The 15000-nt window shown below is 32.0% G+C and overlaps 1 protein-coding gene across 1 annotated transcript; it reads right to left on the bottom strand.

Annotated features, from left to right (window-relative positions):
• Positions 1 to 5113: 5113 nt before the first annotated feature.
• LOC120182712 (protein Ycf2-like) lies at positions 5114 to 9137 on the bottom strand. The gene is made up of 2 exons (XM_039187602.1): positions 8938 to 9137; positions 5114 to 5723 (listed from the first exon to the last, which is right to left on the bottom strand). The coding sequence occupies exons 1-2, from the start codon at positions 9135 to 9137 to the stop codon at positions 5114 to 5116; spliced, it is 810 nt and encodes a 269-aa protein (XP_039043533.1).
• Between the last annotated feature and the right edge of the window lie 5863 nt (positions 9138 to 15000).

Genomic DNA, 15000 nt, shown 5'->3' with positions numbered 1-15000 from the left:
GTGCAAGGGTAAGCCTTACAGTTTCCCCAGGCTCTTTTGCTATGTGCAAGTATAAGACCTTATCGTTTTTGCATGCTCCTCTGCTTTGTGCACAGGGTAAATATGTTTTCAACTGCTACTGTTTTAAAAGATATGTATCTTTTCACTGGTTTTACGGGAACACACTAGATAACCTGTTCTGATCTCCTGAACTCAGTCATCCGAAATATTTCTCTGAACTGAAAGCTCATTGTCCGTTACCACCTGAAATATCAGTAGGATCTCTGCTCAGCATAAAAATCTGTAAATGTTCGGAAACAATAAAGAAATATATATTTATCTGTATCTGCACGTTCATCAGCATCATCTGGTAGTTCTGTATTACTGAGCTTTTCGAAGCTCACTCTATTACTCACATTTTCAGGTTAAAAGAATTGTACCAGTGCATCTATCGACTTCAGTAAGGGAGTTTTTCCGGTGCTGTTTGCAGAGTATGGTGCATGTGATTAGGGGGCATGTAATTGTATTTTGATTTATATACGAGTTTGGAAATCTGTTTTATTTTTAAATAGTGAAAACTGATTTTATAAGTTTACATGTTCTGATAAAAAGTTTTAAATTTTCTGCTATAATTACAGTGGGTCACTCCGGTGTGACACCCCGGATCGGATCAGGTTACGCTTATCGGTCTGAGGGGTTACATTCACCCACTTCTTATCCTTAAAATTGTATACCCATTCATTTCCCCGAGTTAGCCACATCTGAGCCTATTCCCAATCTTTATTTTCATTACATTTTTAAAACGTGAGCTTTTTTATTTATCCCTCTTTTATAACCTTATCAGGACAAGCGAACGATTAACTGAATGTATGATCATGCTATAAGGAAAAACCCAAAAAGAAAAAAAAACAAAAACAATTCAAAAAAAATTTGTTTGATGTTTGTTTCTTATTTTTGTATTGTTTTTACTTTACTTTATTTATTTCGTGGACTTTGATCTAATTATTTATGAGTTTATTATCTTGTTCTTTACCCATGTTTCTAGCCTTTCTCCCCACCTTTACCTAAGCCTCGTTACAACATGTTCAAGGCCTTTTAATTATTGCATCTTGTTCTAACAAGTAACGTAGATTTGATTTTCTTACAGGATTATGGTAATATCATGTGTGGTTCCGACCATTGAACGTTTTAACACCCAAAACACATTGAGTGATTTGAGTGAACTTTTTGGGTATTGAGTTAGGTTGCATTGAGGTTAATGGATGAATGAATGTCATGATCTTGCTTAACTTAATCCAACTTATGCTTTCCAATTGATTGATATCTTGATTTGGATGATTGTTGTGAACTTGACTTGCATGGCTTTCTAGGATGTGAGACTTGATGAAGAAAGATAAATGGAGTTCTGACTTGTTTAATTGAAGCATGCTTAAGGAAAAGAATGAGATAAGTGAGAGAGAATTTGATGAGTGTTTTAAATTGTATATATTTACTTGTTAATTTTCTTGTGTTGTCGATTTATTACTATTGATTTGGTTATGTTTCACTTATTTATGTGCAATAATCTATTTTTTAAAACCAGTAGTAAGAAGAGCACATTCTGCATTTTTTTATTATCTTATCGTGGTTGGAGGCATGGGCACAACCTGGAACATGATGCAGCCTGACGTGGCAGATTCCAAAAGATCCGGTCATCAATAACGGTTTCTAGAAGCATTCTAGTCAGCATTATCTAGGAAGATGATGGACAAAATCTTTATGAATCTAAATTTAAGTTTGAATACAAAAAAAAACTTTGGATTTATCTTTTAATGTTTAGGATAATTTATCTTTGAATTTTCATGTTATCTTTTGGGTTTTAGAAAGCTATAAACCCCTTAGGGTAAAGCTTGAAACACACTTGGATTCGATTTGTTTTTATTTTCTTTTTACTTTTATAAAAGTTTTTCTTCTTTTCATATTTGTTTTTACTTTAAGTTTATTTTTTCTTATTTTTCTTAAAAATGCTAAGTATGATTTTTATCATGCTTAGCTAATTTTCTCATTTAGTCGATGGCTTAGTGATGACTCAATTCACAGTGTGAGAATTGAAAAGCACTTAAAATCTTCAGATAACATTCTCAGTTTTATGTAAACTTGGATTGACAATCAGCCTTTCCTTTAAAAAATTTAACACTTTCATCTCCGAAAGAGCTCGTTAGTCTGAATGTTGTTCTAATTTAAAGTGGGGAGGAAGAATTGGCTAGTAGTAAGTTCGACTTCCTAGGAACACACTTAGCGGCGGTCCGCTAAGGGAAATTGAGATCGGATTTAATTCTCATTGAGACAATATAATCCGAGTCGGGCTTTTCCAATACTTAAAATTGTTTCGATGCTAACAGCGATTGTTGTAGTTAGTCCAAATAAGGACTGAATTTCAAAGATTTACTTGGGAAAATCGGTTTATTGGAGAGAAAAGCAAGTTTCAAAGGTTGGGCCTTGTAGAATGTAACATGCATGAATCCCGAAGTAAAATCTCTTTCGATGATTAAAATGAACTGAGGCAAAGCGAAGCTTAAGGTTATTTTATTTAATTGATTTCCTTCTCTCAAATTTTACTTTCGTTGTTTTTCTATATTTCATTTTTCACAATCAATTTTACTCTTTTACATTTATTTCCGAGCTTTTAACTAAAACCCTTCATTTTCTTTACTTTTCCATCAAAGTCAGAATCAAAAACCTCCCAACGTCAGAAGCTCCCTAGTCCCTGTGGATTGACCCTTCTTCTCTTTAATATGCTTTTTAATTATATACTTTGAGATTAAGGATTATTTATTTGACAATATATGACACTTTTCAATGAGCAATTCAAAGTTTAATTACCTCGAGTTGGAGGATCGAATATATCTCTCATCGGTTCAAGTCGAGCGGTCTAGATTTTTTAAGTCTTATATCGTTAAGTTGAAGGGGAAATTCATTATCATTGAAGTTTTACCCTTAAGTTGGAGGATCTTTTTTCCGTTGAATAAAGTTAGCTAGAGTGCAAAGGAAATATATCTTTTTTAATCTTTACTATGTTATCATTTCTCGATAACGAGTAAAGAGGAACAAATATAGACGCATATTTTTTTTTCTCGAGCTATGAGCCCAAACTAAACTCGAGCCCAATTTGGAAAATCACTGCCAAGGTCCAAATTGTACCCTAAATTATGCTCACCCCTAACCCTAATTTATATAGAACCCTAGCTGTCATTTGTCTCTTCTTCGGCCACACGACACTATCGACCACCTTATCCACACCAATGATCAATAATCTCCCAAAACTAACCCTTATTATTATCCTCATTTCAAACTTAGCACCATTTTATCTTAACCAACACAACAATAAAAATCACCTAAAATTGTATTTATTTAAACTTGACGACGATCAACAAGAAAAAAGATGAGAGGAAGAGAAATCTGTAAAAAAAAAAAAAAAGTGATAAAGAAATCAAGAAAAGAAAAAGAAATAGAAGCAAAAGTTTTACTTTTTACCGTCTGGCGATTTCTAGTCATTGGAGTAACAACTCCGCGATCCAAACAGAGAACGAACTTCGTCTAACGAGGGGAATCATATAATCCAAGATCAGTCTAATCCAGCAGTGGAGGAGGGAGATTGATGAGAGTGTTGTGTAACATTTTTATATTAACCCAAAAATAAATATGATGCTCTACTAACAATTCTTAAACTACATAATATATAAATAAGCTAGGATCTTATTGTTGTCTTTAATCTTATCTTATATATGGCTTATGTTACAAATAAATACCTAAAATATATCATCTTTTTTCATTTAAGTATCTAAAGTATTTTTTTCAAATAAGTATATAAACTTATCTTTTTTGTCAAAATAAGTACCTAAAGTATTTTTTTAGTCAAAATAGGTACGAAAGTATTCATTTTTTTTCATCTAAGTAATTAAAGTATTCTTTAATTAATATCACATGTTAACTTTTTCATAAATTAAATAAAAAATTAAATACTTTAAGTACGTATTTTGACTAAAATGATAAGTTTAGTTACTTCTTTTATTTCAGAATATGATTTCTTAAACAGCAGCGGATCTATTTGTGTGTGCCGTGGGTATGGCCTTAGCCCCCAAAATTTTAGGTCCGTTTTAAAACCAAGAAAATTAAGACGAGACTCATTCTATTTTTTTAATTTAAATATTTCTAAAGCTCTTATAAATTTAAAAATAAATAAATAAAACTTGATCTTTATTTTTTAAATTAATAAAATTTCTGCGACTCAAAAGATAAAATCCGAGTGATATTTTGCAACTGTTATGCGAAGCACAGACGAAAGCAGTGCAAGGTAAAATGAGCAAATTATATACTAAACAAATTGCATTCTATAAGAAAGAAGGACGAAACAATGCAAGGTAAATTGAGCACAGATTATATACTTGTTTTAGACCAAATGAAAGCCAAAACAAAACGTTGTCTTTGGCTTTAAAATCCTTGTTTTAACTGTACAGTCTCATGAAAATAGTACCAAAGCCAACAGTAATCATACTTTCAGTCTCACATTTGCAGCATTTTGAAGGGTTACAAAAACACATTAAACTGAAACAGAAAGCTAAAACGCAAAACACCAGCAGCAGACATAAATGTTGTTACTGTTAATCTTACTAAGAATGTAAACAACTTACAAATTTCTCGCCAAGGTGGTTGCACTCATGGCAAAATAATACTACCATGAGTTTAATTAATTTCTGTAATAATAAGTAAAGTAAAACATAAAGAAATAAGATTAAATATGTCTTTAGCCAGCTATGATTATTCATCTCCATCTATTAAATGACTGACCTAATAAGGGCTAAAATCACCATTTATAAATATTTTATTTATATAACTATGATTTGCTATGTCAAATGATTTAAATTGTGATTTAATTTTTCAATATAATTTGCTTTGAATGAAATATCTTTTATGATTGGATAATCCGAAATATACTTATTATTTTGCTCTGATCATGTTAGCAATCACTAAACGCAAAAAGGAACAACAAATCTACCGAGTGTTTTCCTTCCACATACTGTGAACTTTTTTCCAAGATCTCATCTACTAGCAATCTTCCTCCCCAGTATCCTTGCCGGTTCCCTTGTCAATTTCTTCATTTATTCCTTCGTTCCACCGAAAGTTTCCTTGTTGGTTTCCTCATTGGTTTTCTTACCGTTTTCTCATCGGTTCCCTTAGCGGTTTCCTCATTGGTTCTCTCGTCGGTTTCTTTGCCGGTTCCATCCAAGGTTTCCTCACTTGTTCCCTCACCGGTTTCCTGATTGGTTCCCTTGTCGGCTCCCTCATTAGTTCCCTCGCCAGTTGCCTCGTCAGTTTCCTCACTGGTTCCCTCGTCGGTTTCCTTGCTGGTTCCCTCGTCGGTTTCCTCGCTGGTTCCTTCTCCGGTTTCCTTGTCGATCTCCTCGCTAGTTCTCTCACCGGTTTCCTCGTTGGTTTCCTTGTCGGTTTCCGCATTGGTTTCCTTGTCAGTTTCCTCATTGTTTCCTTCGTCGGTTTCCTCATTGGTTTGCTCGCTGGTTCCCTCATCGCTTTCAAAGTCGGTTTCGGCATTGATTCCGTCATCGGTTTGCTCACTAGTTCCCTCATTGATTCCCTGGCCGGTTTGCAACTGGGTTCCATCGTAAAAAAAAGACTTCCTGAACGGCTCGGCAGCTGTGTCAGCAGCATTAACCAACTGATCTCCATCCCAATACAGCATCCGGTCCCTGCAGTGCAACCGCCATTTTCATTCAGAAACCAACTTTCTAATTTCGGAATATGATTCCACTATTTCAAAGGGAAATAACAACTTACGTATAAAATAAACCATTCTTTTCAATGGAAAAGGGCGAGGCGCAGGCGGATCATTATCACCAACCACAATCTGAACTCAGTAAGTACAAAAAACGCACTCAGATTATATTTGATCAACCAAAAAAAAAAGAGACAAAAACAGAGGCATAAAAAGAACTGACAAATTTCTCTCCAATGTGTTTGTTGCAATCTTTGCAACTGACATTGTTGACTGGCAATTCATGGATAATCGACGTGTGAATCGTCTCATCGATACTCAAGTTGGAACTATATATCAACCAAGCACAAAGACTAGATTACACAATGAAATGTAGATTGAGTTGTTCAGTGAGCTACAACTTATCAATCGTCGCAAAGAAGTCCATTCGACGTGCTTTTCTTTTCCAAAGAAATTAACTTATCCCACAATGAAAACGATCAAGAATCGAAGTTACATTAGTAAAACAAGAATATGTATTGGGATATATATTTTAAAAGAGAGAGAGAGTTTATACAATGCCAAGGAAGTTGACGGAGTCGAGGACGGGGTTTTTGCAATGAGTACAAAAGAAGTAAGGAGTTTCAATATTCAGATGATATGGAGGACCGGAGTTAGGGTTTGAAGGCGACGCCATTGAAACAGCTTTGAGGAAACGATATTTGATTGTTTTGTTTCAGCCGAGTAGAAGAAGAAACACCCAAAGTTATATTATAAAGATGAACATTCAGACGTTTCTTGATTCTGACTTCTTACCAATTTGTATTTTCTGAATGAGATTTAAGCTTCTTTGAAGGAGAAATGGGGATGAATGAGCTTTATATAAAGAGAACGAAAGCAGATTGATTCTTTTTCCGTTATAACTGTCGAGCGATCTGGCGGGAAAACACGGCCTAAATCCAAACTTATGGAATGGTGGTTGTGGGCACCACATTTTTATGGTCCTACCCAAAGGCCCAAAGCTTACTCAAACTAAAACTAACCCTTAAATCCAACCCTACCCTATAACATAGAACTGCCCGATACCTTCACGTAAATATAATTATTCAAATTTAAAATGTTTAGGAGAACAAAACTTCGTTATATTACTAAGATTTTTCAAAAGTTATAATCTGTACTATCCCTAATCTAGGACTGAATGGTAGTAGATGATAAAAAAAATTAAAACAATGAATTTAATTACATTTCGATTCAGACATCATCTAATGTTGGATAAAACAAAAACAGCATCCAATGAATTAAGGCTTCATTGAGAAATTAATTAATAAGTTCAAATTCAAATATTAAAAAATTATATTTAAAGTATTAATGTGGTCGTTAGATCATAAAGTAAGTTAAGGCATGTGCCTCCTCTCATCATTCTTTATCAGGTGGGACGCCTTGCCACCTCATACGAAACCACTTTGTCTTCCTTTTCGGAATTTTTTTCTATTTTTAATTTGTTTTCACTCACTATTCCATTTTTTTTTACGTTTTACCTAAATTAAACAGCTTATGGAGTGTCAACGAGTGTCAATACAAGTGATTGAAATTTAAAAATTTGAGTTTGGAATGTTAAGTTTAAATCCCATCACCGTTACTCTTGATAAACAATCTACAAAATCCTATGTAAATCTATGACCCTGACTGTGGATCCACCTAGACTTAATATTTTGTGTACCAAAAAAATAGCTTCTGACTTAGAACCAATTTGATCTCATAATTATGTAAATAAAATAATATGATTTACTATTTCTCTTTTTAATAAAATGATTGAGATAGAATTGTTAGTGACCCTCAGCCTGCATTCCAACCATTGGCCCTTTCCAAATATTTATTTTTAATGGTGTTTAGAACACTTATCTTTTCAATTTGTAGATATTTATTTGTCTTTCCTTTCCAAAATATTAAGTTGACTTTTCATTTCAGGTAGATATATGTAGTTGTGTGTCAATGTGTTTTGCCTAAATTCAATTTTCCATTTTTGATGTTGATGAATATTAGGAAAATTATGTATTCGAATTTAAAATTCATTATTTTTCTCATTTAAGAAAATCAATGCATAGATATTAGATAAAATTTGCTAAATTGGTCATACACACAAAATTTAAAATTATATACTTAGGAAATTCATATTTGATACTTCAATTTAGTAAGTGTTAGGTCAAACTCTTTTTTGGTGTCAAGATAACCATAAAATAAAATTTAATAATTATGAATAGTCGCCAATTCCTCAAAAAGAGTAGAAGAATAAGATATATTATGGGATATATAATACATTACAAGCTTATAATCATTATACTTCAATCTAATTATTATATTTGACCTATTAAAATGAAAAAAACTAAATAAAAAATAATTAATAGCATTGACGATATATGTATACAAAACATTTACCCAGATACATGTTATAAAGTCATAAAATATCAAGTAAATTTTGTTAATTTCTTGGGAACTTTCTTCAAAACTAACATTGAACTCTATTTTATTTGAAAGCCAACAACATGTATATAGAGTGCATAAAGTCACGCAACACAAGCCAATAACAACCCTTCTAGATGTACACTACCCCACTAACAAATCAATAACAGACTATACGCCAATGCCATGCAACAATCATTACTCAACTACATTAAGTTTTTGTCGAAACACATAAAAAGTAAGCCTTTGAAAGGGGCTCGGTGAAGCCATCTGCAAGTTGATATTGGGCAGGAACGTAGTTAACACATACCAATCCATTAGCAACTTCCTCCCAAACAAAATAAATATCAAGTTCAACATGTATGGAATGAGCATGAAACACTGAATTAGCACTCATGGCTACAATACTTGTGTTATCACTCTAAATAATTGGAGTCCCGTAACATTCAACTCCCATATCGACAAGAAGAGTGCACAACCACATAACTTTACAGATGATATCAGTGACCCATCGATAATCAACCTATATGGTAGAACGAGAGACAAATTTGTGTTTCCTAGAGAACCAAGAAAAAAGATTGTCACCAAAATACACACAATACACATATGTCAATCGTCTATCATCAGTATAACTTGCCTAATCAACATAAAAAAAAGCACAAAACACAAGAGAACTCGTAGAGGCACTAAACATCAACGCATAGTCAAGAGTACCACATAAATATTGTAAGATACACTTCAGTACTAACCAATGAAGTCCAAATGGTTGATGCATATACTGAGCAACACGACCAACACTAAACGAAATGTCAGGTGTGATATGAATAAGATAAAGTAACCCACCAATCACACTCCAATAAATATGAGGATCATCAAACGGATACCTATCATCATGAGTAAGTCTAGGCAACGAAAGCATAGGAATAGAAGTTAACCTTGCATCACCCATATTCGTATGATCCAACAATTCTCTAATATACTTGTGCAAACTTAACAAAAGAACACCATCACTATGTTCTATTGAAAATAGAAACAACAAAATGAAATCGTTAACACTAAATGAAAATTAATAAAATAATAAAATAGTAAATTTGAACAACCGCGTCATGGTATAAATAGAAACAACAAAATGAAATCGTTAACAATGAATGAAAGTTGTTGCTATAGGTGGTCATCCCCCAAGGTTAGCGCGGCTCTCATAAAATTCGTACACCCGAATTTTCAAAGTGGACAATTGTGGAATCACTCTTCTCACAGGAAAAAAATAAGAAAACTTTTTTAAAGAATTCTTAAAAGAGAGAAAATACTTTGAATTGTTAGATATTTTAAAATGATAAAACACATATCTATTTATAGGCTAATTAAAGGGGTAAAATCTTAAAAATAAATCAATAATAAATCACTGATTTAATTTTGAAATTAAATGTCTATTAATTGCTATAATTTTAGCTGGTGTAGCTGGCTAAACCTAGCCCCAAAAATCATCCAGTTTTGTCCAAAAAATAGTTGTTGAGACAACTTTTAAATCAGCGACACATATTGATGAATTAAGCTTCGAAAATAAAAATGTCATATGTTGTAATTAAGACTTGAACCTAGCCTCAAAATCATCTAAGTTCAATCTCTGGAAAGTCAAATTCCAATATTAATAATTCTTAAAATACCAACTGACACAGCTGTTACAACATATTAATTTTCAGATTACCAGCTTGCACAACAATTACACAGATAATTAATCTGACCGATTTAAAATTATTTTACTTATAAATACATTTTAAAAATTCTCATTTCAGTGTATTTTCTCTAATAATATACAACGCGCGCATACGTTGAATGTGGTTAAATAACTCCCTTGCATGCACGCGTCGTCACCGGGCTCGGCTCGTGGTAATGTCTTCGACACATCCAACACGTCCAATACGTGTTGGTTGTGCCTTTAAATACCCTTCACAAGGGATGTTTCCTCCCAATCTGGAATAAGTGCCTTTAACTTTTCAAGGCACAACCAACATATTCAACTTCAAGACCAAGAAAGTAACTTGACTCCATAAGATCAAGAAAATAACTCGACTCCACAAGATCCTTCAATGAAAATTCTTTGCCAAGCATGCTTACCATCTCCTTAACCAACGTATCAAAACTGCCTATGATGACTATGTCATCAAAATAGATAAGCATATAAACACAACAATCTTTATTCCATCGAACAAATAATAATACATCAGCAGGTTCCCCCGATAATAGATTTTTGCTCAAAACCAGAAGGTTGGACCATGAAAACATCTTCAACTAACTCAACATTCAAAAAATGCATTATTCATATCCACTTGGTGAAGTTTCCAATTGTTATGAACAGCCAAAGATAAGACCATATTCACCATCGAAGACTTTACAATGAGACTAAATTTGTCTCAAAAATCTTGGCCAGGAACTTGAACATACCCCTTTTCTACAAGACGAGCTTTGTTACTAGCTATAGAGCCATCCAATTGCAAAGCTATAGAGCTTTGTAATGACACCAATTTCCATGTTTTATTGTTAATAAGAGTATCGTACTCAACAAAAACAGCTTGCTTCCATTCTAGTGAAGAAAGAGTTTATTTTACCGTCGCTGGTTCAAGAGTGCCATTGTCCATCTTCATTACATGAAATACTTTTGGTTTGAAATTTCCTTGTTTCCCTCGCGTAACCATCAGATGCACATTGGCGACAACCCGTAAAGAATCTGTATCAATCAAACATGTAGAATCAAGCAACATGCCATCACCATTTTATCTAGAAACCCCAACATCAACAACCACCTCATTAGATAGCACCTCAACCACCTCACCAAGTTTCTCAGTCGAAGCTTTCGGTTCACGAGACTGCCCAAGTGCAGTTTCCATATTATCAGAAGCTGACCTACTAGAAGATTTTGTAGACTCACTCTGAATACTCCTTCGGTTGTTATGACCCGTACCACCAGTGCTAACATCCTTTTGCTGTAAATAAGACCTCATACTGCCACTTAGAAGGCCAATAATACGTAACAGTAATGTTGCACCAGGATGCACACAAGCCTGCTCCTTCGACGCAACACTACCACCTATATCACAAGTAGCAGCAAATGAAAAACCGTTTCATCAAACATAATATGATGAGATATATAAACACGTCCATTCTCCTCTAGACAAAGATACTCTTTATGTTGCAAACTATATCCAAGAAAAATACAAGGTTGTGATCGAACATTAAACTTATGAGAAGGTCGTAAACAAGGAAAACATTTATACCCTAATATCTGCAAGTGATCATAGGCACCTGCCCAAACAACTTCTCAAATGGAGATATATCATTTAACACCATGGTTAGCAACCTATTGAAAAAATGAACGGACGTCACAACCACATACGAACAAAATTTAAATATAATGATGCTTGAGCCAATAAAGTTAGCCCCATATCAATCACATGTCGATGCTTGCGCTCAACAACATCATTTTGTTTTGATGTATGTAGACATGTCACACGATGTACCACGCCACCGTCTTAAAGCACCTTAGACAACCAACGAAACTCCATATCTCAATCACTTTAAACTTCTTTTATACAAATACATAACTAGGTTTGCATCATCTATTGAAATAGAAGAAACACATTCAACGCTTACGACTTATCACATAATAAATACACCTAAGGGTGGCAAGAATAAACATCCACAAACAAAACCTAGTATCTAAAGTCATTAGACGATACATGTAATAGGCCCCAAAGATTTGTGAAAATCAATTAAAATAGTGCAACATATTTTATTTTTTATTTAACAAACGACAATTGATGACTTGTTCCTATTTGACAGGCAACGGAAACATGTTTTTTCATTCTATTACTAAGTGGAACATTAAATGAACTACTCACTTTTAGCAACACTTCATGAGAATGATGCCCTAAATGCCTATACAACACATCATAATCCAAGTTAAATGCACAAGCAAAACTTGATTCAAACCGAGTACCACTAGATTGAAGTAAAGTAGAGTCAAACTTATATAAACAACCATTTTCTCATCCTTCAAGTAAAATCTCCCTTTATCATGAACAACAAAACGATGAACGTGAAACTCCAAAAACATGCCATTATCTCGAGCAAGCTTAGACACCAAAAAAAGGTTTTTTAGTAATGTTCAACACATGAAGTAAATTAGTTAATTGCAAAGCACGAGAAGACGCAACTATAAATAAACGTCCAACATTAATAATACTTAACTCATTGCCATCACCAATAACAAGCTTACTTCATGTATATTTATTACTTTATAAAAATATAGTTTAAAGAATATGCAACAACAACAAAAGCTAAAGCAACAATAAGCTCTGATACCATGTTAGTTTCTTGAGAACTTTCTTCAAAAATATAACAATGAGCTTTATTTTATTTGAAAGTCAACAACACGTATATAAAATGTATGTAGTCATTCAACACACGCCACTAGCAAACCTTATAGTTGTACACTATTCCACTAACAAATTAATAATAAACTACAAGCAATATCACACAACAATCATTGCTCAATATTCAGCCCCTAACAAACCATGTGCTTTACCTATATGATAACAAAATTCAATTCACAAAATAATTTTGATCTATGGATAACATTATTGTGGTAAAGGTTGTAATGTATGAGGAATCATTATCATTATGCTATGCATTTATATCATAAAATAAACTTTGAACAAAATAAAAAAGATGTATGTTCTAATCATAACTATAGAATAAGAATGTAATTCAAATGAATCGTTACTTTAATAAAAGCTTGATTCTACTAAAAATATGATAATAAGACTCAAGATTATGAAAGATAATGAGACTTTTCTTATGAAAGTTTTCAAGTTATTTAATACTTTATAAATGTTTTTAAATTTTTAATTTTTAATAATTTATCATTATCATTTTTATTGATTCTAATATTTTGAAAATTTTATTTTTTTGAAATACTTAATAATGTTTTTAGTGTTAGTAATTTTTTATATTTTTAGTTTTTTAGTTTTTTAAAATTTAAATAATTAAAAAAATTCTTAAATTTGAATATGCCTTTAAATTTTCTAAAAGAATTAATTAAGTCCTTGAACTTTCTAATTGAAATTTTTCATCCGTAATTATAGGTACATTTTAGTACAAGTAATAAAATAATCCATGAACATATTTTTAATTAACTAGTTTGAATCATTCACGCTGGTTTTAGTTAGTTAACTAGAGTTGGATAATTTTAATTAATAAAATTGTTTATAAGAATAAATTATAAGAGTGTCTTTGTGGGATTATCTAATCAACAAGGGAAATAATCATTTTAGTGTTTGTTTGATTATCGAATAACTACAAATAAATCAGGTTATGAGGACGTTCCGAGTAACTATAACCAACCTATTAAAAAAAAGATAATCCTAAGTTAAAATCAATTATTAAATCATGTATTAAATTCATTGATATACATTGACTAAATATCTTCTCATCGTTGAATTTCAATTTATTTTTAATTGCTTTTTTTACGTTAATTTAATTCTTATTATATAAATACTCTTGTTTTACTTTTTGCTTATTTTTATAAAATTAATCTAACACCTTCTCTGAAAATTTGATTCTTCTTACCATCACTATAAAACTTATTTTGAGTATGAATTATTTTTAAAGGCTTCAACAACTTGTTACGAAGATTGTTATTCCTCAAAAATTTCAACAAGTGACTAAAAATGCAAATTTTGAAAGTTGGTGACTAAAGTATAAAATTAGAAAAGTTCATGGACCTAAAATGTAATTTTGAAAATTTTATATATTTTGGTCCCATGAATGTATAGTTTACCTTAAAAGAATGATTTTTATGATTGTCATGTTTTTATCCGAATTTTGTAGAAAACACTATTAATCAGTAAAGTTTGATAAAATAATCGGATATCCGAATTAAATAAAAAAATTACAAAAATTTGAAGGATGGCATTATGAGGTTATAAATGTTTTTTAGTATTTTTAATATGAAGAATTTGAAGTGGATCAGTCTGATTAAAAGAATTTACCATGTTTTAGTGAAATAGTGGAATTTAGTGACTAAATTGGTTTTTTGGAAAATTGAAAGGAAAAAGAGGGAAATTGATAGATAAGAATTTTATATTTATTTAATTTTATTAAATTATATATAAAAAGATGACATGGGGTAAATAAGATGATATAATTTTGATATTTAGGCCAAAATAAATATTTAATTAATTTAAAAGGCCAAATTAGAGATATTCGCAAGGAAAACTCACGAAAACTATCTCTTTTTCTTCTCCAGCTGCTGGACGTCCTCCATAGCTAAGGTAAGCAAAGCTTTATTTTCAATTTTTGAGCCATTTTAATTAGAATTAGGACTAAAGTGTTAAATAAGAAATTGTTCCCCATTAAATTATCTTTCTTTTGGTATAAGTTTTTAATGATTTCATGCATAAAGAGTGAAATGGGTTTTTATGGTGGTTGAAGGGGAGGTGATAAATCAATGAAATAAGATTGGATTTGGATTATAGTAGTGTTATGGAATCAATTACAAGCTTAAAAGTTAATAAAAAAACCCACCGAGGGACCAAGATGTAAGTATACGGTCATGTATGGGTTGTAAGAGAAATGTTTAATTTTTGGTTGTTTTTTTATATATGAATGATTAGAAATCAATGGAAAAGAGTTGTAGGTGACTAAACCAACCTTAAATCAAAGTTCGAGACCATTAAGGAAAGTAATCAAAACTTTCAGCCATGGAGAAAAAAATTAGGAAAATTTGTATAAAAATTTCTTTTGGGTTTAAATTA

The sequence above is a fragment of the Hibiscus syriacus genome, unplaced genomic scaffold, assembly GCF_006381635.1.
Source record: "Hibiscus syriacus cultivar Baekdansim isolate YM2019G1 unplaced genomic scaffold, ASM638163v2 tig00112737_pilon, whole genome shotgun sequence".
NCBI lineage: Eukaryota > Viridiplantae > Streptophyta > Magnoliopsida > Malvales > Malvaceae > Hibiscus > Hibiscus syriacus.
The sequence above is the reverse complement of the archived record's forward strand: the minus strand, read 5'-3'. Positions and strand labels throughout refer to the sequence as shown.

Bases quoted from the DNA above. Each gene is read 5' to 3' on its own strand.
- LOC120182712 (XM_039187602.1), bottom strand. From the start codon at position 9,137: ATGGGTGATGCAAGGTTAACTTCTATTCCTATGCTTTCGTTGCCTAGA. The intron at 5,724-8,937 runs GTTAGTACTGAA...GTTGCACTGCAG, and splicing joins CAACCATTTGGACTTCATTG to GGACCGGATGCTGTATTGGG.